Source organism: Brachyistius frenatus, unplaced genomic scaffold (assembly GCF_029030835.1).
Source record: "Brachyistius frenatus isolate BFR_SWC_R1_liver_20210118 unplaced genomic scaffold, ASM2903083v1 Contig_34, whole genome shotgun sequence".
NCBI lineage: Eukaryota > Metazoa > Chordata > Actinopteri > Embiotocidae > Brachyistius > Brachyistius frenatus.
Genome location: NW_027210633.1, coordinates 2288839 through 2313971, shown reverse-complemented (window position 1 = coordinate 2313971; position 25133 = coordinate 2288839). Strand labels below are relative to the sequence as shown.

At 40.1% G+C, this 25133-nt stretch overlaps 1 protein-coding gene across 2 annotated transcripts in view; it reads right to left on the bottom strand.

The window, feature by feature from the left end:
• Nucleotides 1-25133, bottom strand: part of gabra3 (gamma-aminobutyric acid type A receptor subunit alpha3) — a 95836-nt gene that overhangs the window by 52788 nt on the left and 17915 nt on the right. For both annotated transcript variants that reach the window (XM_069700637.1, XM_069700638.1), the window contains exon 2: nucleotides 14752-14859. In XM_069700637.1, the coding sequence (XP_069556738.1) occupies nucleotides 14752-14837 (86 nt within the window). In that variant the 5' untranslated portion in view covers nucleotides 14838-14859. The remainder of the gene's footprint in view (nucleotides 1-14751; nucleotides 14860-25133) is intronic.

The window sequence follows — 25133 nt, the reverse complement described above, 5'->3', positions numbered from 1 at the left end:
TGAAAATTGTATATTAGAATTTGCGGAAACAAGAGCTGTAATAAAATATGACAGAACTGTTGACAATCAGAGTGGTTTAAACTACAAAAGGACTTTTAGCCATGCTGGCAGTGTGGCTGAAAACACAGCGATGTGGCTCAGTCCACCGCTTTGGTCAGATGGACGTAACTGATCCACTACTGGATAGGTTGCCATGGCCACATTCAGCGTGCCCAGAAGATGAATCCGAACGATGATGATCCAATGACTTTTGGTTTTGAATAATAAACAAATCACGTCCTCCTTTAGGATGATTTTCTATAACTTTGAGCCTTTAAATTTTATTGTACTGACTCATTTTGGTTACATTTTTATAAATTCAATATTGCATGAAATATTAGCGTGCTACTGTGCTAAACTATGAGGGCAAACTTGTAATACCTACTTCCCTACTTAGCATAGTCATTGTTATCATGTTGCTGTGCTAACCCTTACATTTTGCTCCAAGCGCAGCGGAGCAAATGATCATAAGTTAAACTTGTTACATGTTAAATTTCTAAGCCTTTTGCACAATGCAGACCTGTACAGCTACACCTTACAGTGTCAGTTCACTGGTGCTGAGTTTTTTTTTTTTTTTACCCTTTCGAACCTTGACTTTTATACTGGATCCTGAGCGATACTTTTTGTTCTGTACCAATTTCATAAAAGCTATTTTAAGAAAAAGAAAACTACATTACGGAAATAAATCTTTTCTTTACATGTAGTTTTGGGGGGAGAGTTTAAATCGGGTTGTTTTCTGTAGCTACAATTTACAGATGTTCCCCAAATGCTCCACATGCTAACAGTAGATGCTAGCCCACTGCACACAGAGAAGCATCCAGTTACTGCAGCCACGCAACTCAGAGAGGTATGTGGCCAAAATGTAGCTTGAAAAGAATGAAATAAGGTTTATTTAGCGAAGAGATTTACTTCAGCATAAATGGAGCAAAATGTATGCGTTTAAAAAAACCAAACATGTTAATATGGATGTAGTCTAGTTTTCAGAATTTGTTACTGAACAACAAGGCATTTTTATATAGGTAGGCGTCATAAAAGTGTTTAACTTCTGTTCCCAGTCCTCCCACTCATCCGTCCATCCAGCCACACTCAGTTTTCCCTGGGGATTTCCTCCAGAGCTCTTCCTGCGGGATACCCAGGCACTCCCCTGCCAGCTGGGCTGGAGTCCCTCCAGCATGTTCTAGGTTGGCCCCAGGGCCTTTTCCCAGTGTACCATGCCTGGCACTCCTTCTAAGGCAGGCACCTGGGGGGCGTTTTTAGCAAATGCCTAAACCACTTCCATTGGACACACTTTGCAATGTGTGTTTGCAGTAGGTGCCAAGGCAGGTTATGCATCCACTGGGAACATTTCCTCTGAGCGCTACACCATTGTGTTGACTTGAGAGAACAAACTGTTACAGATTACAGATGGCACCGAGAGATTTGCATTGGATTTCTTGCTCAAAGCAGAGAACTGCTAAAAATATTTCAACTTGGGGGAAAAAGGTTTTCAATAGTTGTTCCACAGTGACACAGCCATGGCCAGCACTTCCTCCTCAGCATCTGTTTAACACTTCCAGCAAGAGCTGGAGGCCAATTGAGGTCCTCGTTGCTCCATTGATCACCCTTTGAAAGTAAAAGTTGGGGACAATCTGTTCAGATGGTGGAGCAAGAGGAGGAAAATAGGATCAATTGGAAAATGTTAATTTCCAGCTGGTACTACTAATGCTGCTGTCCTTTCCTCTGTACTTGATGCAGTTGACAAAAGAATACTCTGTCGGTAATGGTTTGTGGAAGTTGCCTCAATAATTGCTTGTAGCACTTTGCAGTCTCAGCTCCTCATAGACACATTTCTGAAACTTCACTGAGCAAAATGTCTGTGTGTGACATTTCTGGCATCCACTGACAAATCACACAAATATTACACCATGATGGAAGATAAATCTGCTGAAATGTCAAGTACTTTTTTTTAATGTACAGCATCATTTGGTGCCCATTTCAGTCGTTTGTTAAACAACACTGATCCAGCCTTTCTAGCACCGTGCACCTCTTTCCATTCAGTGCACACACATCTTGTGTGCTCATCCCACACGCAGTCTCTATTCCCCAGTCCATCGCTGTAAAGCCTCTGCCTTGCTTGATCTCCGAATTGAACAGTTTTTGCCTCTCTTGTTGTCCTTGATCTTTAACTAGCTTTAATTCACCACCATGACAACCAAGGCCAGAGGGAGGGCAGAGAAATGTCTTTCTGGTGTCTGTTCAGGCTGCAAACAGAAAACTGACCCGTCATCCGAAAGCCTCAAGTTCGGTACAAAAAGAAGAACAATAGAAATGCTATTTCAAAAATAATGAGAGTTAGGTGGGCCTAGTTCAGTAGCCTAATACTGCCATAACGGTTATTTCAGTGTAATCAGATTTGAAAATGCACACCAGGCTCCACAGGGAGCTCCCCATCAAGATGTTACTGCAGTTAATTCATTTCAAAGTAACAAATGCATTCTGAATAATCATGCAATGGTGTTAAAAAGGACACATTGCATGAGGAAACGTGGAGATATGCTGGCTAGGACAACACCCTCACTACAGTGGGAGGAAATGATCTAACGTAAAGATATGATCTGAGACAAGTGATAATCACCGTTTGTGGCACCAACCTACTTTTCTGAGGCATATTCAGAGAAAAAAAAAAGCTGTGGCCCACGGTGTCACGTGCAGCACTGATATCTACACGGATTACAAAAGCTCTATCAGCAGCATCAGCAGCAATGACGATATCATTTGTAACTGTAAGCATGCTCCACAGTGCTCCACGAGTGCCATTAAAACCGGACTCTTTAAAAGATGGACAGGACCACTAGGTGAATTCATATGGTAAATAATTTCCCAGAAAGCCCCAGGAAAGCTAGATTAAAAACAACTCAAGTGCTGACGGTCTTGAGTTTGGCATCTCCCCCCTTTTGAATTCAAAATCTCATTACAAGTTTCCAACAAATACAGAGTTATTACAGCGAGAGGAGGACGGGGGGGGGGGGGCAGAATCCAATACATCGAATGGGACTCTGCTGAGTTCATTGTAACGGCTCGACACATAAATCCTGCCTGCACAGGTGACGTACTACACTGTGAAATTTCCAACCAAGAAATGGGAGTATAATTCTTGTTATATTGCCTAAATTGCAGTGATTTAGTGATCTTGGCGCCACAGGTAAAGAGCACATGCAACAGTATTTTCTGTTTTTTACGACCAACGTCTGGATCCCCCATATGGCTGGGCAGCATATGTCATTGTGTTTGGTCCTCTGTGAAACAAGAGGATGGAAATATTGGAGCTCCTCTTTCTCGCATCCCCGACAGCCACATTATTTCGTTTTCCATCTTGGTAACACATGTTCTTTCCTCTCCCTCCTTTTTAACGTGATTTCTCCTTTTTTTTTTTTCCTTTTGACTGACTCCAGTAGAAATGACTATTTATTCTAAAGAGATGTAAATGTTATTCACTCTGATGAACTAGTACATATTACTCAGGTATACGGCATTAGAATAAATCTATGCAGGAGTATAAATAAGAGGGTAAATGTGCATGGTAAACATTTACTAATTTACATTTGAATTTTCATAGGTGTTGTCAGAGTAGCCTCTGAAGTAAAGCCATCTCCGGCGGCCCGTGTCAGTCACGACACACTGCGACGTTAAGGACATTTGGATGACGTTCCAAACTCACAGCTGCACATCTAAAGGACTCAAATCAATTCAGGAAATAGAATAAAGATAATAAAGTCTCAGTTAAAAGATCAAATTAGTAAATTTGTGTTAAGAATGTCATAAGCACTTGATGCTGGAGGGGGTCCTACTCATGTGATGTAAAGTACAGACTGTAGGACTACGGCCATTAATTATTTTAATTATGGATAAATATGCTGATATTTTTTTTTTTATTGTTTTGACCTATAAATCATTAGAAAACATTGAAAAAAAAAATCCAGTCATGTCAAAGGGACATTTTTAAGGCAGAATGTGACACTTATGTTGGTTTTATCCATTATACAAGCATACAGTGCATCTGGAAAGTATTCACAGCGCTTCACTTTTTCCACATTTTGTTATGTTACAGCTTTATTCCAAAATGGATTAAATTCATTTTTCCCTCAAAATTCTACACACAATACCCCATAATGACAAAGTGAAAAAAGTTTATTTAAAATTTTTGCAAATCTATTAAAAATAAAGAACGAAAATATAATGCTTACATAAGTATTCACAGCCTTTGCTCAATACTTTGTTGAAGCACCTTTGGCAGAAATTACAGCCTCAAGTCTTTTTGAGTATGATGCTATAAGCTTGGCATAATTATTTTTGGGCAGTTTCTCCCATTCTTCTTTGCAAGACCTTTCAAGCTCCATCAGGTTGGATGGGGAGCGTCGGTGCACAGCCATTTTCAGATCTCTCCAGAGATGTTCAATTGGGTTCAAGTCTGGGCTCTGCCTGGTGTCTCTCAAAGACATTCACAGAGTTGTCCTGAAGCCACCCCTTTGTTATCTTGGCTGTGTGCTTCGGGTCGTTGTCCTGTTGGAAGATGAACCTTCGCCCCAGTCTGAGGTCCAGAGCGCTCTGGAGCAAATTTTCATCAAGGATGTCTCTGTACATTGCTGCATTCATCTTTCCCTCCATCCTGACTAGTCTCCCAGTTCCTGCTGCTGAAAAACATCCCCACAGCATGATGCTGCCACCACCATGCTTCACCGTAGAGATGGTGTTGGCCAGGTGATGAGTGGTGCCTGGTTTCCTCCAAACATGACGCTTGGCATTCAGGCCAAAGAGTTCAATCTTTATTTCATCAGAAGAGAATTTAGTTTCTCATGGTCTGACAGTCCTTCAGGTGCCTTTTGGTAAACTCCAGGTGGGCTGTCATGTGCCTTTTACTGAGGAGTGTCTTCTGTCTGGCCACTCTACCATACAGGCCTGCTTGGTGGAGTGCTGCAGAGATGGTTGTCCTTCTGGAAGGTTCTCCTCTCTTCACAGAGCAACGTTGGAGCTCTGTCAGAGTGACCATCGGGTTCTTGGTCACCTCCCTGACTAAGGCCCTTCTCCCCCGATCGCTCAGTTTGGCCGGGCGGCCGACTCTAGGAAGAGTCCTGGTGGTTCCAAACTTCTTCCATTTACGGATGATGGAGGCCACTGTGCTCATTGGGACCTTCAATGCTGCAGAAATGTTTCTGTACCCTTCCCCAGATTTGTGCCTCGATACAATCCTGTCTCGGAGGTCTACAGACAATTCCTTGGAGTTCATGGCTTGGTTTGTGCTATGACATGCACTGTCAACTGTGGGACCTTATCTAGACGGTGTGTGTCTTTCCAAATCATGTCCAATCAACTGAATTTACCACAGGTGGACTCCAATCAAGTTGTAGAAACACTCAGTGGAAACAGGATGTACCTGAGCTCAATTTTGAGTGTCATGGCAAAGGCTGTGAATATTTATGTATATGTGATTTTTTTTTTTTTTTAATTTATTTTTAATAGATTTGCAAACATTTCCAAAAAGCTTTTTTCACATTATCATTATGGGGTGTTGTGTGTAGAATTTTGAGGGAAAAAAAATGAATTTAATCCATTTTGGAATAAGGCTGTAACATAACAAAATGTGGAAAAAGTGAAGCGCTGTGAATACTTTCCGGATGCACTGTACATGATATTCAGTTTAGTAAGAAAAGAAAAGGCAGAAAAGAGTGCCAAGTCTGACAACTGATGAGCTGGAACTGCAGATTTGTTTAAATGCTAATCAAAATTGACAATTTCCCGTGATTGATTATTTGATTCAGTTGGAACCGACGTTGAAGACGGTAGGAATCCTGGTAGATTCTTTCTTTTGCTGTTGGAGCTAATGCAGACAAGACGTTGTTGATATTTGACTTGTAGTCCGAGATAATGTCTACACAAAATCGATTTTTAGTCGTCTTGACAGCCGTACTGCGACCTGAAATTAAGATGACTCTGATGTCAGAAATATGAGATCACTGCAGGCAAGAGCGGACGGGGAGGAGAGCTGAAGTTTTGTGCTTTTTATCCAAATTTAGATCCAATTTTTACAAAATATTCAGAAATCGGTAAAAGAAATGCAAATGAATACTTGTTTCCATCTCGTTGGCGGCATCTAGAAATACTGTGGTATGATCGGGTGGCATTAAACAATTGCAGAAGAAAGAATATTGGACTTACATTTGTTCCTTCATTCATTTCAGGAATGTTATCACAGATCTGCTGCTATCTTTCTCCAAGTCTGTTTCCATTTGCAACCAACTTTTCAATCGCAGCTGAAAGACTTAATTGCAACGTTTTTTTTGTGTGTTTTTTTTACGCTGATGGAAACATATTTAATATCACATCTGAAAGCAACAGGTACGAAAACTGGATTAATGAGGCAAGAAAATCCAGGACTCGGCCAAGTGGACTGTAAACCAGAATAAAAGTAGCGTATTCCACACCTGGGACTCTGTCGCAAGTAATCATTGCGTCTCCACTTCCACAGAGACACCTATATAACAACCTGGAGTTGAACATTACGTTTCCACCTGCGACACTTCTCAGGTGGTAAAGCCACAGGTACTAGAGAAACTGTGAAGGAAGTGCCATGTAACCGCTGCACTGCTGGCACTTATTAGCCAGTACGTCGTCGTCTTCGTCAGGAGCAAAAAACTCCTTTCCAATAAATGTTGAGTCTCTCATGTAGATACAGAACTGTTCATCTCCACCAGCTTATGAAGCTGTAAGTCACTTTAAAAGTGATCATAGAAGACAAGTTGTCGCCCGTAGCTAATTACTGGACTGCACCCAACATTAGACCAAAAATGACACAGCTCCCAGAGTTTGGGTCTGCTGCGTCAGTTTTTGTTCAGGGTTGATGAGTTTAACTGCGAAGTTCAACTATCCTGAAAGCAGCAGAATAAATCATTTCCTCAGCCTCCGAGTTCACTATTATATTAATATCACATGAATAAATGTAAGTGCCTCTAGTTAAACTGACAAGACAGTAAAATGATTTAGGTTTTATTTTTATAAATTTATAGAAGTTTTCTTCAATGCAATGAAAGATTATGATATTTATTACTTAAAACCAAGCGGCAACCAACAGTGACGTCACCCATTGATTCGTGAACTGAGGTTTTGAAGCCTTGAGTTTGGATTTTGGCTATAGGGGAGGAGCGAGCGGCAGATCCGACTAGATCTGATTGGAAATCTGAGGAAACTAAGCCATTTTGTAACAGTGAAAACCTTGAGCTTTCTTCTTTTCCTCTAAGATCCTACAAGTTATTTTCAATGTACAATTAAACACACTCAGTTTCTCTTTTTGCTACCAGAACTATTAAACAAGGTGAACAGATTGTCCTTTCTCTGTGTAACACTTAACCCACTGAATAATTTTGAAGCTTAATAACCACAAAGCTTCTTCTGTCTGACCTGTTGCAGCCCTTAAAACCCCATGTCATTCACTCAGGTCATCGGAGCGGCAGCTTTGAATTGTTTGTAGATTTAAACTGACCACCAGGGCTTTCTCTATTGCAGCTCCAAAACTTTGGAATAAAACTCTTCTAGATCAGGGTGTCAACCTCTCTACCATTGTTCGATCCTGTTTATTTATTTTCACTGGCTTTTCCACATTAAGCCCTTTTCAATTATTGTTTACAGCTACAACATTCTCCTGTTTTTGCTTTGGCTATTAAAAAAATAATATAATATTGCTTATTTCCTCTTATGTTCAAGTCTCTCTTATTGTTTAATTCGGTTTGATTATGTGCAGCACTTTGGTCAACCTCTGTTGTGTTTAAATGCGCTATAGAAATAAATCTGACATGACTTATTGTCTACCAAAACTAAATTTGTCAAAACCAGACCAGGTTCTCTAAAGACAGAATGGCAAGCATGATGTCACAGTCTGAGTGGCCTTGGAATAATATTTCCACTTTTGCTTTAATAATGAGGCTCATTCTTTAAGCCTACTCTGCATTCATCTCTCTCCAAACTGTTCCACATTTTCACCACTGTTAGAACAAGCGCCAAGCGAACTGCAGCAGATCATAAGCCATTAACCAAACATCGTGAGTGGTTGTGAGTAGGAAGGTCAAGCTGTGAGTACAACACCAATATTTAACAGAGGATAATTATTAGTCACTTATTACCAATTTAACACCATTGACAGTGTGAGCTCTTGATCCAAAGTCACAACATTTAATAGGATGAGCTAGCTGATAAATATTTGCCAATGAAATGTTTATCGTCTTATCTAATGGTAATTGCATGTTGAATGTGCCGATATTGTTTGTTTTGATTCTGTGATGTGGAAAACTAACATATCCAGTCTGCCAAACATTTCTAGAAGCACAAGCTGGAGAATTATAAGCATCCATCCTATAGGGATTTTTTAATTGCCTGCTCCCCAAAAAGCTTTTTAATAAACTGCCAAAGAAGTCTGATGCTTTTTCTTTGGTTGTTAAACACAGCATGTAATAAAGCTGGAAGGTTTTGTGTCTTTTTGTATACAAGCATAAAAGATAGTTCTGAGAGCGACTTCTCACACTTGCAATCAAAAATTAAAAACATATGAACTGAGAATAAAATTATGTGGATTGGAAACAAATGATCCGTTACAGTTTTGGTAGTTTGGTTTGGTGACTTCAGAATTTTGCTTATAAAACAAGAATCTTTATTGTGTCACGAAACGTTTTGATTTGAAATCAGGCCTGCTTGGTCAAAAATCTTTGGTTTGACGTGATGGGCGGGACCAACGGAGCTTTTATTGGTGAATTTGTGACACACTAAAGATGCTGGTTTCCAAAACAAAATTGTGAAGTCTGTGACCAAAACCAACAAAACTGTAAGGAATAATTTGTTTGCAATTCAAATAATTTGATTCTCATTTCATATTTTTTTTTTTTACCAAGCAGCAAGTAACAGTGACGTCACCCATTGTGTTGAGAACTGCCTCGTGTTCTGATTCGAGTCCGTCTTCATCTTGCTATTTTGGAGCCAGAAATGATCATATTTAAAGGAGCTGGGGAGGAACGAGTGGTGGATCTGACTCGATCTGATTGGAAGCCCGAAGACATCTTGACCTGCACACCTATAGAAACGTGACTGCACTCAATCCTGTCACAAGCGCCCCACCTCCCCCCTCCATAATATCTAATTAATGATGGTATTATTTTCAGATTGACCACCATAAAACTAATAAGAGGAAGTGACTTAAACTAATTACACCAAAAGGACTTATATTAAAACTATATTGATATTATATATATGTATTCATATTTTGTATTTAATGAGAGAAGTTGAAAGGGAGTCTATCGAGGCAAAGCCTTTTTGAAGCCAACCCCTCATGGCATGCAGTGGTATTGCAGTTTAAGACAGTTTGACCTCATTTTTTAGACGTGGATGCTACATTCATTTTTCAATACAGTAAACTTTTTATTCAATACTTTTCAAAAAAAGTTTTACTTACAAACTTGATATTTGAATGCAGTGTAAGAAATTTGCTCTCAAATTCGTCTTCTAAAACTTGCACCAAAAAAGACCCAAAACTGCCACCATTCTTTATCTTTACATTTCACAAATAGATATATGGAATCTTCAAGCAGGTTCAATTTTTTAACAAGAAAAAAACAACTATGTATGTAATCTTGAGCAGCAGAAAATGTTCAGTTTGTGTAAGACTGTTCAGCTGCTTTGAGTTTTCAGCAAAAGGGAAAGGAGTTCTGATTTAAATACTCATCACAAACACATTTTTAGCAGTATTTATGATTACTGTTATATCAACAGCAATACAAAAATGTAATGCATGCAGTTTGATGGAAGAACCACATTGAAAGCCCCTGTCAATCAGAAAAAGGTGACTTCTTCTCTGTGTAATTGCAGTGACACTCTCCATGAACAGCCATTCCAACCCTTTTGTTAGTCTGCATGACATTTTCAAAGGCAGCGTTAGATTCAAGGATTTTAATCTGTATTGAACGGCTTGTTTATCCGTAGCTTTACCGACTCAGATTGAACTTCAGAGGGAGTCGGGGGTGGATGTTGCTGGTGGCGAATAATAAGGGATCTACTGAAATTATTGTTTCATATACAGTGCTCCCTAGAAAGTGAGTCAGAGCCATCCCCACCCCTCCAAAAAAAAAAAGATACTGCTTGAGTAATGTTAGAACAACAAAAACACAATTTGATCTAAGAATTTCATGGACTTGTAATATCTTGAGGGGTTGTTTTCTGAGGCATCAGACATTAGTGGCATTTGTGTATTTTCAGGACTTAGTGGTTGGTGTTCAGTGTGCAGACAGTTTCTGGAAAATCCATTCCTGCTTCATTTTGATTCATGTCTGCTGGGGATGTCTGCTAATTGGTTACTTTGAAGATCATTGGTCAGATCCTCACTATATCAACAGAAAAATGACTCAACCTCAAAAGTAATTAGGGCCAGATCAATGAAATGTAACAGAATTCGAGCCGGTGGACGGACCCTGGTTTCAAATGACACTATTATGTACTGCCACGAGCATGATTTCTCTACTTGTTCACAGCTAGTCTGCACTTCAGGAGATCAAGCTTTTCCAAGTCAGTGACTTGACATAGCAACTACTTTATAAATAGATTATCGACAAGAACTTGAGGTAATTAGAAAACAGATCAATAAAACTTCAAAATAATTAAGAGTGCTGGAAGAAGGAAGAAGAACTGAACTAAAAGAAAGTTATTCCTTTTTTTGTGAGTGTAGATTTTATTTTCAAGGTTATCGCTTCCCATCAGTTATGAGAATTTTACTCACCAGTTTAGCAGCTAAAATGAGCTGCAGATGGTCCACCATGGCAAACATGAGCAGTTAGACAGGTGAAACGGTTTCATTTATTATCCTTTTGTTAGTCAAAGTTGCATGGGTTTACCTGACCAACTATTTTAGGCATCATTTAAATCTTGGCGGCAGTTTGTTGTTCCATTTTGATTTATGGTCCTGCACTAATGCTGCATGCAAATGGGGTCTTATCTACAATTTTACACGAGAAGAGTCCATGTGAACGCTGCAATGCACAGTTGTGTCTTGTTTGCTGGCATTTAAGGAAATGGCGGAGGCCTTGGAAGTACATTTTTTTGTTGGATGTTAAGCCAATATGTTGTAAGTTTAGTCATTTAGATTTTGCCTTCATAGCTTGGATAATAGCCTACATCTGAGGAAAATGTTGATCCTTCCAACAAGCTCATCTTTTCCCTCTGTGCCTTTGCAAGTTACACGCCAGTTTGCTTGCTAAATTGTTAGCCTCTGTAGCTCCTAGACGTCGTCTTACGTGATCTTAAGGCTTAACCACTTGAATGCCAAGCATATGGTGCACACACCTTCCCTTGTTGTAACCACAAGTTCCATTTGAAGGCATCCCTATTGTGTTTGCATGCAGTTCTCCAAAGCTACTGATAAATATACCATTGACCTGTCTTGCTGCTCTACGTCCATAGACTCAACTGTATAAATAATAAGGGTAAGGAGTCAAATAATACAATCCCACATGGGCCAACTAGTAAAAAGAAAAAACGATTTTTCATCAAAAGCAGCTGTATGTAATGGGGAAATCTTGACTGCTAAATTCTGATTTGAGATTAATTAAAGCCTCTGAACCTTTGACTTTCTGTTCTTTGGTAGAAACTATTTGCTGCTCATTCAATCAGCAAAGTGGTTCAGCCATGAATACATTACCCTTGTCCGGACCTGTGACACATTAACCTTGACAACACTACCGAAACAAAATGTTATCTGTTGACCAGGTCACATCTCAAAGTGAAACCCCTCGCTACCACGCTGTGAATAATTCATGTGAGACGGGCTGAGAAAGCCAAGTAGAGCTAACTTCAGGGCCAATCTATAGGGAACATGTACATATAGCACTCTCATGCTTATAGCTATTGAATATGTGCCACGTTCGCCAGAAGCTTTGCAATAGATTGCAAACAAAATGGACAACAAAACGGCCTGACCGTCCACACTTGTTAAGTGTTGACAATATAAGGAGGAGGTGGGGCTGCGAAATAAAGGATTCGTGGCCCGTTGCCTCAACACAGCCTTCTCATTCATATGTAGTACATGGATTGCCGGGAATAATAGCTTAATCATGCCTCGTATTTCAGCTTTCGGGAAATGAGAAAATTTGGTGCTGTGCAGAATGACAGACCCTTATATGGAGGATTTGTCTGTTACACCTTAATCCATCAGGAAAGTCTCCTGCCTCAACTGTAGTAAAGCCGATTTGGAGCTTGCCGATGGCATCGGTGGGCATCAGGGAGGTGGCACTTCTCAGAGAGAAACAGCTCTGCTGATATGCAGATATTCTGGGAGAATGTGCACGCTGACGGACGGAGGATTATTCCCAAACTTTACAGTTAACGTATACGTTTACTCTCCGATGCAAAAATTCAAGAGAAATTTCTCGAGAAGCACCACGTAGAAGCGTCTTTCCTCAAATGAATAAATGAGAAGCCTCATTTAGTACAACTTAAACTGAACAAAATGTGTGAAGCTGTGAAAGGACACTGCACATGTGCGCCACATCTCAATTAATTGGAGAATGATTGATATTTGAATTCCCCTTTATTTTATTTATTCACATCCTGAATACTAATTCTAAGAAATTCTCTGTTCAGTCCTCTTTTTCTGGCCTCACGCTGAAGGATCACACCAAGGTCAGGCTGCAAGCAGTTTTGTAATTTTTGTTCTATGAATATATTTATGAGCTATCAACTAATTTTTGTTTTAGTGAATAAGGGGCAGGTTTGGACACTTTCAGGGATTCATCACTCATTACATTTTGTCAAACTGGCACCTTTACGAAAAAGGCTAATAGAAATGGGTGTTAGTCTTTGATATTGAATTAAAAATAAGAATGGATGAATCTCTGCCAAGTTCTGCAGGTACAGGGAGAATTTGTTTTGTGTCTGTCCTAGAATTAGCCGAGTTCAGTCAGAAGAAGCGAGTTTACCAGACTGCAGCCCACTCCTCATCTCTGTTTGAAGCAGGCGTTTCGAGGTTACATTAGCCACTACTGGAGCAACACACTTGAATTGGTCCAGTTGAATTGCAGTGTGGGTAATGTAGTTTTGATGATGAAGCATGTGTCCAATAAAGAACAGATGTAGGTGACATCTGGTTCTGTTGCACTTATTTTTTTTTTTTTTTTAAATTGTCCTTTATAAGTAAGACCTGAAACCACAGAAATTTATTGTTAACCTCAATCAAATTAATTCATTTATTAAAGCAAAAAGTACAAACATTAGTTGGTGTAATTTTATCAACTGTGAATATTTGAAAGTTTCAATAATGATCTGGTGGTAATCTGAATATTTTTGGATTTAAGTCAATTATTTGATCATGTCAATTTGGGCTTTGGGTAATTGTGATGGCCATTTGACATAATTTATGTCAGGCAATTAACTGATAATCTGAAAAAAATATTGGCTGATGATTTGATTGTAGGAATAATCTCTTAAATTAGCTGTCCTTGTGAGATATTAATATTTTAAGATTTCTCTTCTTTGGATCCAATGCCCTGACCTAGAAGTACACAAAATGATGTGTGTAGCCAACACACATCCTGCATTTGTAGGTTTGTCTGTCTGTTCAGAGGATTTACATCCACCCACAAGCTACCCTGGAAAGGCACAGTAAAGCCAGGGCACATATTCTTGTAATACATCTCTTGGCAGGTTTGGCCAGCACCTTCTCCTAGCCACATATTTCTATTTAATATATGTAATTACAAGCACTGTGTGCTCCTAATAAGGAAGGAGAGCCAAGTGGCACAATGACAAAGCAAACTGGGTTAATCCCTGTCACAGTGTTCTGATTTCCTTCCTTCTTCCAGGTTCGGTGAGCCTCTACCAGTGTGCAAAACCTTAAAGTGATTTACACTCGGTTGTGTCTCGCCTGCCACAATATCCCACCTTATCAACAATGCTAACATGGCAACCAGTGCAATCTCTTGGTTTGAAATTACAAGGAGTGTGATTAAATTGACTCCTGGACATGTCGGAGTTTTCTTCTTTTTCGCTGACTCGGACACGCAGACTGAAAAATGTGCCCAGGATGCAGGAGTGAAAATGCTGTGAATGGACAATCATAGCTGTGGTGTGCTGCACAATGCAAATTAATTCATCAGTCAGTAAAAAAATCTTGACATGAGCTCATTTAAATGGGAGGAGAGGTTCACTTTAAATTGACTCATTTTTTTTGGAGGGGGGGAGCCAGGGGTGGGGGGGGGAAGGGGGGAGGGAGTGTGTAATTGAGGACAAGGTGCCATGTGTTCTATTTTAATTCTGAATGGAATAAAGTGAAATGAAAGTCACAGAGCCTGCCAGGATGTCCTTGAGTGCAATCCTCTCCCTGATCATTTGTTGCTAACAGTTTTTTTTTTTCCTTTGCACATTTCCAGACTTGTTATTTCATTTGACAAACTGACAGTCACAGCTGAGGCCATCACAAAAAAAGTACTTCTTGCTTTTGTTTCTGCTTCCAACATCGATTCACTTCAGCTTCTAATGGTGTTGGTTAGATTATATTGTCTACTGCAGCAGCCAGCCTGATTGATACAGTTATTATACAAAAGAAATCAACAGGAGAGACCGAGTCAGGGGAATGAACTGAGAGAAAGGAAGATGGTAAACAGCAAACAGTAGGCTCGGAGGTGTTATAGAGTGTACTGGGTGTTGTCGTACCTGGCTTGAGGAAGGAGGTTGAGCAGCAGGAGGAGGATCCACAAGCCCAAGTCCAGTGATTTAGGCTTCCAAAGTGCAGCAGCCATATCAGTATAAAACCGCGGAGTCCTGCAGAAAAGACAGGCGTGGTTTGACACAGTGATAATAAAATGTTTATAGCTGAATAGGCAAATATAGAAGTGATCAACTGGTTTACATCATTTCTATACATCTATCAATTATAGTGTGTCAACCTGCGTAGCCTCCACTTGGCTCCTCTTCCGTTTCTTTCTTTCCAAATTTGATTTATGGGATTATTAAGGTTTGTTTGCTCTTAAACTGACACTGACATTTTTTATAACACAATACCACAGCCCATCATATTGCGAGTCTTTTTTTTATTAAGTAACATGAATCAAAAGGTGGTTTACTTCCCTGCAATGTGGGGGGAAAAAACTACATCTGTTTTGTGGCCCTAAGAAGAGGATAGATTTTCTCTTTGCTTGAGAAAGGGTGGTCTGGCTTATTTGGCAGAGCAGGAGACAGTAATCCTGCGCCTCGGGGATATTTATTTTCCTCATCACATTCAAACAAGTAGCACTGATAAGTACGTTTTCAAAATCACAACATGTGGATCTAATTAGTGACTGAACATTGTGCTTTTTTTTTTTTTCACAAGCCAACACAGTTATTTTTAATCCGAACAGAAAGCAGAGCAGCAGTGAAGATAAATGTGTTAATAACGTCTGCTCGTAACAATGATCTCTACTGCACATCCACGGGTGATCTGAACTCTCACACTTCATCTGTGTGCACGTAAAACCAAACCGCTTTGTGTTTAAAATGAGAGCTTTATACTGGCTTCGCAGTGTAAGAGCACACACAGCTGTGTCCGTCACACACACACATACATCAGTGAGGATTGGACTCTGACTATTTTTGGACAGTAATTATGTTGGGTTATTAGGATATTTGCTGGCCCTCTGTTTGGGACATCTGCCTGGAGGAGGTCCCCTCTGAGTGTCCAGCTGCAGATCCAAAACAAGTCTGAATAGTGATTCGAGTTGCACATACAGCTCTGGAAAAAATTAAGAGACCACTTCAAAATTATCAGTTTTTCTGGTTTTACTATTTATTGGTATGCGTTTGAGTAAAATGAAATTTTTTGTTTTATTCTATAAACTTCTGACAACATTTCTCTTAAATTTCAAATAAAAATATTGCCATTTAGAGCATTTATTTTCAGAAAATGACAACTGGTCAAAATAACAAAAAAGATGCCGTGTTTTTAGATCTCGAATAATGCAAAGAAAACAAGTTCATACTAATTTATCACAATAAACACAATACTAATGTTTTAACTTGGGAAGAGTTCAGAAATCAATATTTAGTGGAATAACCTTGATTTACAATCACAGCTTTCATGTGTCTTGGCATGTCCTCCACCTCTTTCACATTGCTGTTGGGGGACTTTATGCCACTCCTGGCACAAAAATTCAAGCAGCTCGGCTTTGTTTGATGGCTTGTGACCATCAAACTTCCTCTTGATCACATTCCAGAGGTTTTCAAAGGGATTCAGGTCTGGAGATTGGGCTGGCCATGACAGGGTCCTGAGCCGGTGGTCCTTCATCCACACCTTCACTGACCTGGGTGTGTAGCATGGAGCATTGTCCTGCTGGAAGAACCACTCCTCAGAGTTGGGGAACATCGTCAGAGCAGAAGGAAGCATGTTTTCTTCCAGGACAACTTTGTACTTGGCTTGATTCATGCGTCCGTCACAAAGACAAAGCAGCCCGATTCCAGCCTTGGTGAAACACCCCCAGATCATCACCGATCCTACACCAAATTTCACAGTAGGTGCGAGACACTGTGGCTCGTAGGCCTCTCCAGGTCTCTGTCTAACCATTACACAACCAGGTGTTGGGCAAAGCTGAAAATTGTACTCATCAGAGAAGATGATCTTACTCCAGTCCCCAATGGTCCAATCCTTATGGTCTTTTGGAAACCTCAGCCTGGCTCTTCTTTGCTTCTCATTGATGAAGGGCTTTTTTTGTAGCTTTGTATGACTTCAGCCGCCCCTGAGAGCCTGTTTCTAACCATCCTCGCCGTGCACTTCACCCCAGCTGCCATTTGCCGTTCTTTTTGGAGGTCACTTGATGTCATCCTACGGTTGTTGAGTGACATTCGAATGAGTTGTCGGTCATCCCGGTGAGTGGAGAGTCGTTTTTGTCCTCTGCCGGTCTGTAGCTTTGTTGTCCCTAATGTCTGCTGCTTGACCTCGTTCTTATGAACCGCCGTCTTTGAAATGTTAAGGATGGAAGCAACCTGACGTTCACTGTATCCCTCTGCCAGTAAAACCAGAATTGAACCCTTCTTTTCCTCACTCAAAACTTTTCTTTTTAACTCTTTTGGCATGGTCAATAGTCACTTTTTTTTTTTTTTTTAATTCCAATTATGTTTGAGGTACTACTAGCACTGTTTCTGCCATCCAGCTGGTCCTATTGCAAGAGGATAGTGAAGACCACAGCACTGGTTTTTATACTTTTCTTAATTAAATAAGATTTGGTTCAGGTGATCACCTAATCAGTACCTCATTAAGTAGAATCAGGTGTGCCTGTATTGGAATTCAACAGACACTAGAATGGAATGGCTGCCATACAGGTAGAGATGCTGATTTAACCCTCCCGTTGTCCTTGGGTCAAAATGAGCCGCAGCTGTGTTCAACCAAGTTCTATTTTATTTTTATATTTTTTTGGGATCATTGGTGACAAGGACATTCTGAGGGTTTATATAAGGAAACCCTCACAGCCTCCTATACAAAATAAAATAGAACTTGGTTGAACACAGCTGCGGGTCATTTTGACCCTAGGACAATGGGAGGGTGAAGAAAAATTTTGAGTGGTCTCTTAATTTTTTTCCAGAGCTGTAAATCATGACCAAGAATTATCAGTTTGACACCAGTATGCAAGTATGTACAGTATGTTCGATCTTTTCAATACAATGCTAATGTTTACACAGCGAGAGTTAGGTGCGCATTAACTTATGTATTTTTTGGGGGGTCTAATTAGTGACCAGACAACATCAGCTTCTTCACAAGCAGCTGTATGAGCTTCAAAAACATTAGAAAACCTTCACATGGTCATTGAGGGCGGCACGGTGGTGCACTGTCACCTCACAGCAAAAAAGGTTCCGGGTTCGAATCCGGTCCTGGGCCTTTCTGTGCGGAGTTTGCATGTTCTCCCTGCGCTTGCGTGGGTTCTCTCCGGGTTCTCCGGCTTCCTCCCATCATCCAAAAACATGCACCTCAGGTCAGGTTACCTGGCGCCGCGCTAGTGGCAGCCTGCTGCAGCATCTCCCCCCTGAGAGCCCCCCTGCTGTAGTGAAGACATTTCCCCTCAGGGATTAATAAAGTGTATAAAATCAAAAAAACAAAAAAAACATGCTGTTGGCCTAATTACTGGTTACCTCAGCACATAAAGTGCTCTGTGGCACCATTCATCCTCTCCTCTCCTCCTCCACAGGTACTGTAGGGCCTGTTCAACGTCTTCTTAACCAAGTTTGAGATACAGGGCTCATTAGGCTCTGCTGTTACATACCATTAGCATTTCTTTGTAGGTTGTTCAAAACAATTAGCTATCAACACGACGGGACCGAGGGGTCAAAGACGTTGCATTTTTTTTCCAGTTTACATCCCACTTGGTCAGCAGGTGTTTGAGAAGTTTCTCATGTTGGATTTTGTGGCACTTGGATATAGCTGTTATCTTTGACTTGTCTAATGTGTGTGTGTGTGTGTGTGTGTGTGTGTGTGTGTGTGTGTATACACACACACATATATATATATATACATATATATATATGTGTGTATGTACAGTATATATATATGTATGTATGTGTGTGTATATATATATATGTATACAAGTATTAACTAAATGACTAATCACTCAATATCCTCAAACCAAATTAATCTGAATATATATGTACTGTTGTTACTGCGCTTTGATTTTGAGTAAATAGCCTTGGACCACACACCCCCAGATTAATACATGATATAAAACTGAGGAACAAACACATGACACAGCACTACACTGTTCCCTTCTTACACATAGCTGCACTCTCTCGATGTTGCATAGCTTTCTCAGCACTGTTATTATTAATAATTATTTCAAAAAGGCTGCAGTCCTGCAGTTTTACCGAAAGACTCCATGACCTCTCAATAGAGATAAATGTGCTCTGAAATAGCCATAACTGCTATTGAATGCAGCCTAAAAAGCAGCAGCAAGGTGAGAAGAATGAAGCAAATTAATCGGGTACAGCAGTTACATGACCACTGGAGCGTGAACACACACACGCGCGCACACGTAGCAGCAGCCGCCATGTTGTACTTTAAAGGCTTTTAGTGTGCTTTTGTGAGAGATTCAGCCTCCTTTTATTGCCAGCGCACAAAGAGGAAGATCAAACACTTTCCTCGGGGGAATCGGTGATGTCTCTGTTACCGAAGAGCACAGATCATTACAGGAGGAGTAAACAAATGAATGGATGTAAAGATATACTTCAGGTTAGTCTGGAAAAAAGGAGCCTGCATTCGTAATGCGTCAAGCCATGACCATGTTCCTACATTTGTGACGGAGCTGGGCTGAAACCATTTTGAAGCAGCTGTCTTAATATTGATTGTAGCAGTTGAGCACCAAGCAGAGCTATGATCCACATCGAAGTCTTAACACTGGCAGTGGTGCTCGGGAGACTCTGAATTACCAGCCAATCATTTCACCGTTTTTTTACATGCTGCATAAATCTTGGCAGTTTGTAACTAAAATTTTCCTAAAACCCCAAACTTTTGAAAACAAAGTCATACTTCATCTCCTACCGCTCGTGGCCTCGTGTGTCAGATTATACAGCTTTACCTGCTCCATGCTCAATAAAACTGCAGTAAACAAAGGGCTGATAAGAAGAAAGAAATGAAGCGAAAGCCTCAAGGCCAAAGTGTTCAGATTGTTTTCAGTGAGACCACTGGCTACTGAATGCAGTCACACTTACAATGATAAATTGTATATCCAGGAGTGATGAGGTGTTACAGATATAAAGATATTCAATGGTTATTAAGATGCGACTTGGTGTCATCCATTAGTATTTTTATTGTGACTAAAGCTTTAGTTGATGAACACTACAGCTTGATACTTCTTTAACATGGAACAGAAATCAGGATGGTGCCAATAAGTTAGTCAAACATGTGATCCGGGGGTTTTCCAGCCATCACGAGAAGATATATTATCCAGAATTCACAAGTACTCCCATTATTGGGCCGCTTGAGTGGTCACATAAAGAGAAAAATTCGAAATGTAGCCAATTGAATCGAGTGAAGTTCATGCAAATTAGCTGAAATGTTACTTTTCATAATTTCAGCTCTCGTCTCCCTTTCAACAGATGTCACACTCAAAGGCGAAGCCAAGTCCCAGACTGTGTCAAATTATACCAATCTTGTGTTGCTTAACAAACGCTGGTAAACACAGAGCTGCCGACTGCCATTCCAAGATATTTCTTTTTTTCACCTCCTTTTTGCACATACTGATCTCTTTCCTCTCTTTTGTCTCTGTACACTTTGTGCAATCTGTGTTTTTGTTCAAACTAAGCCCGGATCGTTATCCATTAAAGATTTTATGCTCCCCATAAAAACTAGAGGATGCCCTCCGGTGTCAGAGGTATCATTTCCTTATCTTATAATGTCTGCAATTGCATTGCTAATTTCCTGACGTATATTGCCACCTATTCAAGTCGCTTCCCCTTGTACTCGTCAATGCGTACGTCATCTTTGAAGCTCTAAATGTCCAAGGTGGATAAATCTTATGAAAATACTTCAATATCTCTACGCCCTGAGGTTCAGTCATAACACAGTGTGGTTTCATTACAGATCGTCTTTATAGTTTGTGGTTGGTAAGGAGGAGGATGAGTTCTCATTAAAAAGATGAAGCTCAGACACTCTAATAAGGTGCTCAATAAACAGAAATGGAAGTTTCAAAAGAGTGAATAAAATTGTGTAAAAGTGATTATTTTCATTAGTCAGTCCATAAACTCCATAATCTTTCAAATTTCCTCCAGTATCCCTGTTCTGTAAATTTCAATCCATATTTCCAATGAGAGCTGCAAGTAAATAATCATCCAGATGGCATATGAGACGTACCGAGTGTCAACAAATTCTTTCAATAAAAAGAGAACTAACAGGCATTAAAAGGGTGGCTGCTGGCTATTGTATACAATTCTGCACCCGATTTACCAATACCTGTCATGCAAATGAGGGGCTCAGCAGTCCCTTGGGCGCAGATTGTGCTTGAAACACAGAATACGAAGGAAAAGCGGGAGAAAAAAAACAAAACATGGTGCTTTTGTTGGCAAATTAAAAATAGCTTGCCTGCGGTGACAGTAGACCTAAAGCACTCTCCACTTCCTGCTCTTCTAACATTTGTTTTAAATTCTGTTGTCAGTTTATTCTCATTTTTTCTTTCTACTGAGCAAGAAAGCATATGTAACGATAGTTTAATCACATCTGACAGAATTAAAAGCTCTGAATGCGTTTAATGCAAGTTAGATGTATAAATCTGACTGGGCGATTTTGCTCGGTGATTTAGTGAGTAATACAGAGAGGACGTGGTAAAATAAGACATGTCAGGCCCTCGTTTCCTTCCAGATAGATGTCAGTCAGAGACTATTTTTTTAATTTATTTTAATAGTCTGTCAATCACAGCCTAAACAAAACTAGAATTCAAACTGTAATATTCATGTATATAGGTAATTGTATGCAGATGAAGCCCAATGGTGCATTTAATACAAAGTCCAGGATGTTAAGGACCATCTAACAGCCCCAAAGAATGACAGGAGAGCTCACCAGCCAATAAACACTGTTGGCTGCAGTAATTGTTGAATTTAGGACACAGCTCTATAGCCATGTAATCCAAGTGGCTGTTAACTAAAAATAGCCCCAAATCCCGTCACATTTGGTTTGATGTGACGGTCAAGCAATGAGCATCCACCAGTGATCTTTGTGCTCTGTTATCTAAGCACATGCATACAAAAAAACGATTTCAAAGTTGCTTATTTGCAAAATGTTTGAGGGAAACACTGTTGTGACAGGAGGTCAGTCATTTTCTGCAACATAACTTAGGTCGAAGTCGTGAGTTCAAAGCTTCTTTGTGTATTGCAATAGAGGTAATTGCAGCAAAAGCACAGAATTAGAATGCAAATATATAAAAAGGAGAAAAAAAACAGGTAGTGAGGATGGATTTGTTTTCAAAGCTTCTGCTGCTGCTCCTTCATCTGTGAAACTCATCATTTAACCACATAACTCTAACAAAGGCTTGAATCCCAACCAGGCATAAAAAAAAGTGATGGATAAATGATTGAAAGAATCACAGTATTGTTATGAATAGTTATAGTACTAATTAACAGTACCAGTATATTTTGCTAATGGTCTGATTGGTTGATGGAAATATTTAGCTGGAGGAAATGGTTTTGATAGTTATCTTAAACAGTGCTGAACTTCCCCTCTCCCTCCGCCAGGGACAACAGTTACAATATCCCTGTCAACACATGTTTACATCATAGATTACTTTGTCTCTACTGCTGCAGCTGTAAAATGTGGATAAAAGGCAATATATCGATTTTGTGATATAGATTTTGGATATTGCAATACTGTGATAAAGTATCGGTGTTGTCTCTTCCTGGTTTTAAAGGCTGCATTAGAGTTAAATGATGTCATTTTCTGAATTTACCAGACTGTTCTTTTGTTTTCTTATTGGCTTTTACCCAGTTAGTCATTATATCCGCATTACTGATGATTATTTATCAAAAATCTAATGTGTATATAGTTTATTAAAAGCACTAACAGTCATCCCTACAATATTGTCACAACATTAATAATGGGGTATCTGGTATATGTGAGCTTAAAGTAATAATAAACAATTCAAATAGCTTAAATTGGTTGAAATATGTAAACTCAGTAGTTAAAGATGCCGGAATTGAAAAAAAATCGGAAATAGTTCCTCAGCCAAAAGTAATTGATAATTGAAATATTTTATTAACGGTAAAATTGATGTTACTTTCAAGTTTCTGCAAAGACCTTAACCAGAAACTTCAGGTAAATTGTATATAAAAAAATAAAAGAGCAACAACTTTGATATAAGTAATAGTGTTGAAACAACAGTTCATATTGACACATTTGGAACATGGAGGGTGGATCAGTGAGGTCACGTGACAGGGAAGCCGACGTCTGATCAAAAAGTCTTGGAAGCACCATTGTAGATCTCTGACGAGGGAGGAGGACACATTTTCTCTCTGCTGTGGGACTGTGTGCAGCTGCAATATTCCGATCATCAAGCTGTATCTCCACCAAATGATCAATGTGCTGGGCTGCCAGGCAAAACGGCTTCTGCTGGGGCCCGTCACGATTCTGCTACACTAGTGATAATTTGTCAAGATTTAGGTTTGTTCCTCACAGACATGTAATGAGAGTAGAGTGGCTCCAATATGAACACAGCACCACATGACAATAAGCTTCTGTTGCTGTTTTTAGGGCAGACGAAAGATAGATTTCACTCTGTCGTTTCCGTCTTGCTGTGCCAAGACTTGGCTGACTAATCTTCGGAGGGATCGTTCACAGGTGCCAAAAGAAATGATAAAACTGTAGACTAAAACAGCCCGAGTTGCCCTGATGGTCCAGATTAATCAAAGATAAACATAATTAAAGTCCTCTGAATTTAAGTCACTTGACAAATGTTTTTGTGAGTGCTAAACTTGGCAGGAGTCTAAGGAATTGGTCTCTGACTTGCTGGTTTTTGCCCAGATGTACTTGGAAAAGCTTTCTCTCCTGTCTGCACGCTAACAGGGGCCGAAAGCTGTGCGACATCTTAAAATTTACTGGAGTCCTTTATTAGCATAAAGAAATGAATAAAGAATATACCAGATGGAGTTTTATTTTTGCAGAGACAGATTTGGACTTTTCATGCTGTTTGCGTAAATTTGCATGACAGTAGAGAGGGAATAACGGGAATCTGGTTTTCAAAATGAGGCCAAAGTGGTTGAAAGCAAAACACTGTCACAGCCCTAAAACATTTGTAATTTGATGTTCAGAAAGGAACTCAAACCTTCCTTGGATCAAAATGTGAACTGCAAGCGCAAGACGGCGGCCTGCATACGGTGACTGTACGTGTAAATACGACTTGATACTTGACAAGGCAAAGCTTTCAGCGGCTCTCAAGGAAACCAATGATGAAACAATAACAGAAACTGCAGAGAAGTGCAAATTCCTGTAAGAACCTGCAGGTGCTGTAATGTTCAAACCCGCTAACACGTCACCTCGTATCGCTTTCTGGCCTGTCAGATCTGCTTCGAGTAATTTTTTTTCTTCCCCCTCCACATGTAAAAATGAGGGCGCCGAATGAACTGACTATCAGGAGGACAGTCTAACAGTCCCCTCTGTGTCGGGATTGATTTGACTGAAACCTCCATTCAATATTTCTATCAGCCATCAACAATGCTCAGCTGTCAAGAAGCAAATGGGAGAGATCTATAATGCTTACCCAGTCGAGCACCTTTGCACGCACGGAACGCAGCTGGGTCATTCTCTATGGAGACTGCTGAATCCACAATATTTGATATCCATTTATCAAATCTGCAAAGTGTACGATACTGAAATGACCGGAGTGTGGTACCGACAGAGCTCGACCAACCGTGTTGACACGATAACCCAGATCATTAACCCTCGTGTTGTCCTCGGGTCAAAATGACCCGCAGCTGTGTTCAACCAATTTCTATTTTATTTTCACATGTTTTGGGGATCATTGGTGACAAGGAGGCTGTGAGGGTTTCTTTAAAGAATGATGACCAATGATCTCAACAAATTTTTAAAAATATAGAAATAAAATAGAACTTGGTTGAACACAGCTGCGGGTCATTTTGACCCGAGGACAACACGAGGGTTAAGGAAAGCTCATATTTCATAGCGAGCACGCCATTGTTCATGAAATATTTTCCACTAATGTTTGACAGGTCACGATCAGTTATTTCTGAAATAATTGCAGCCAGAAGAGTGTAAGCAAGAAAATACCTCCGATACGTACAAAAACACGCTGGAACCGCACATGATTGTAAAGACACGGTAATGGGACCTGCATAATGTTCATTAAGCTGCTGGGAGGAAGAGATTTGATCAGATAAACAGAATAATCATGCAAATCAGCGTGACTTTCACAATTACAGCCAGACTGCTGCAGATGTGCACACGCAAGTCCTGGTGTGGCAGGAGTGATTTTCAAACACTGGAAAGCAGCTGTTAAACCAGGGACAGGGTGCCTGCCTCATAGGGGAGACCTGTCAGAGTTCATCAAGGATTGCCGGTGAAAAGCAATACCTTTTCT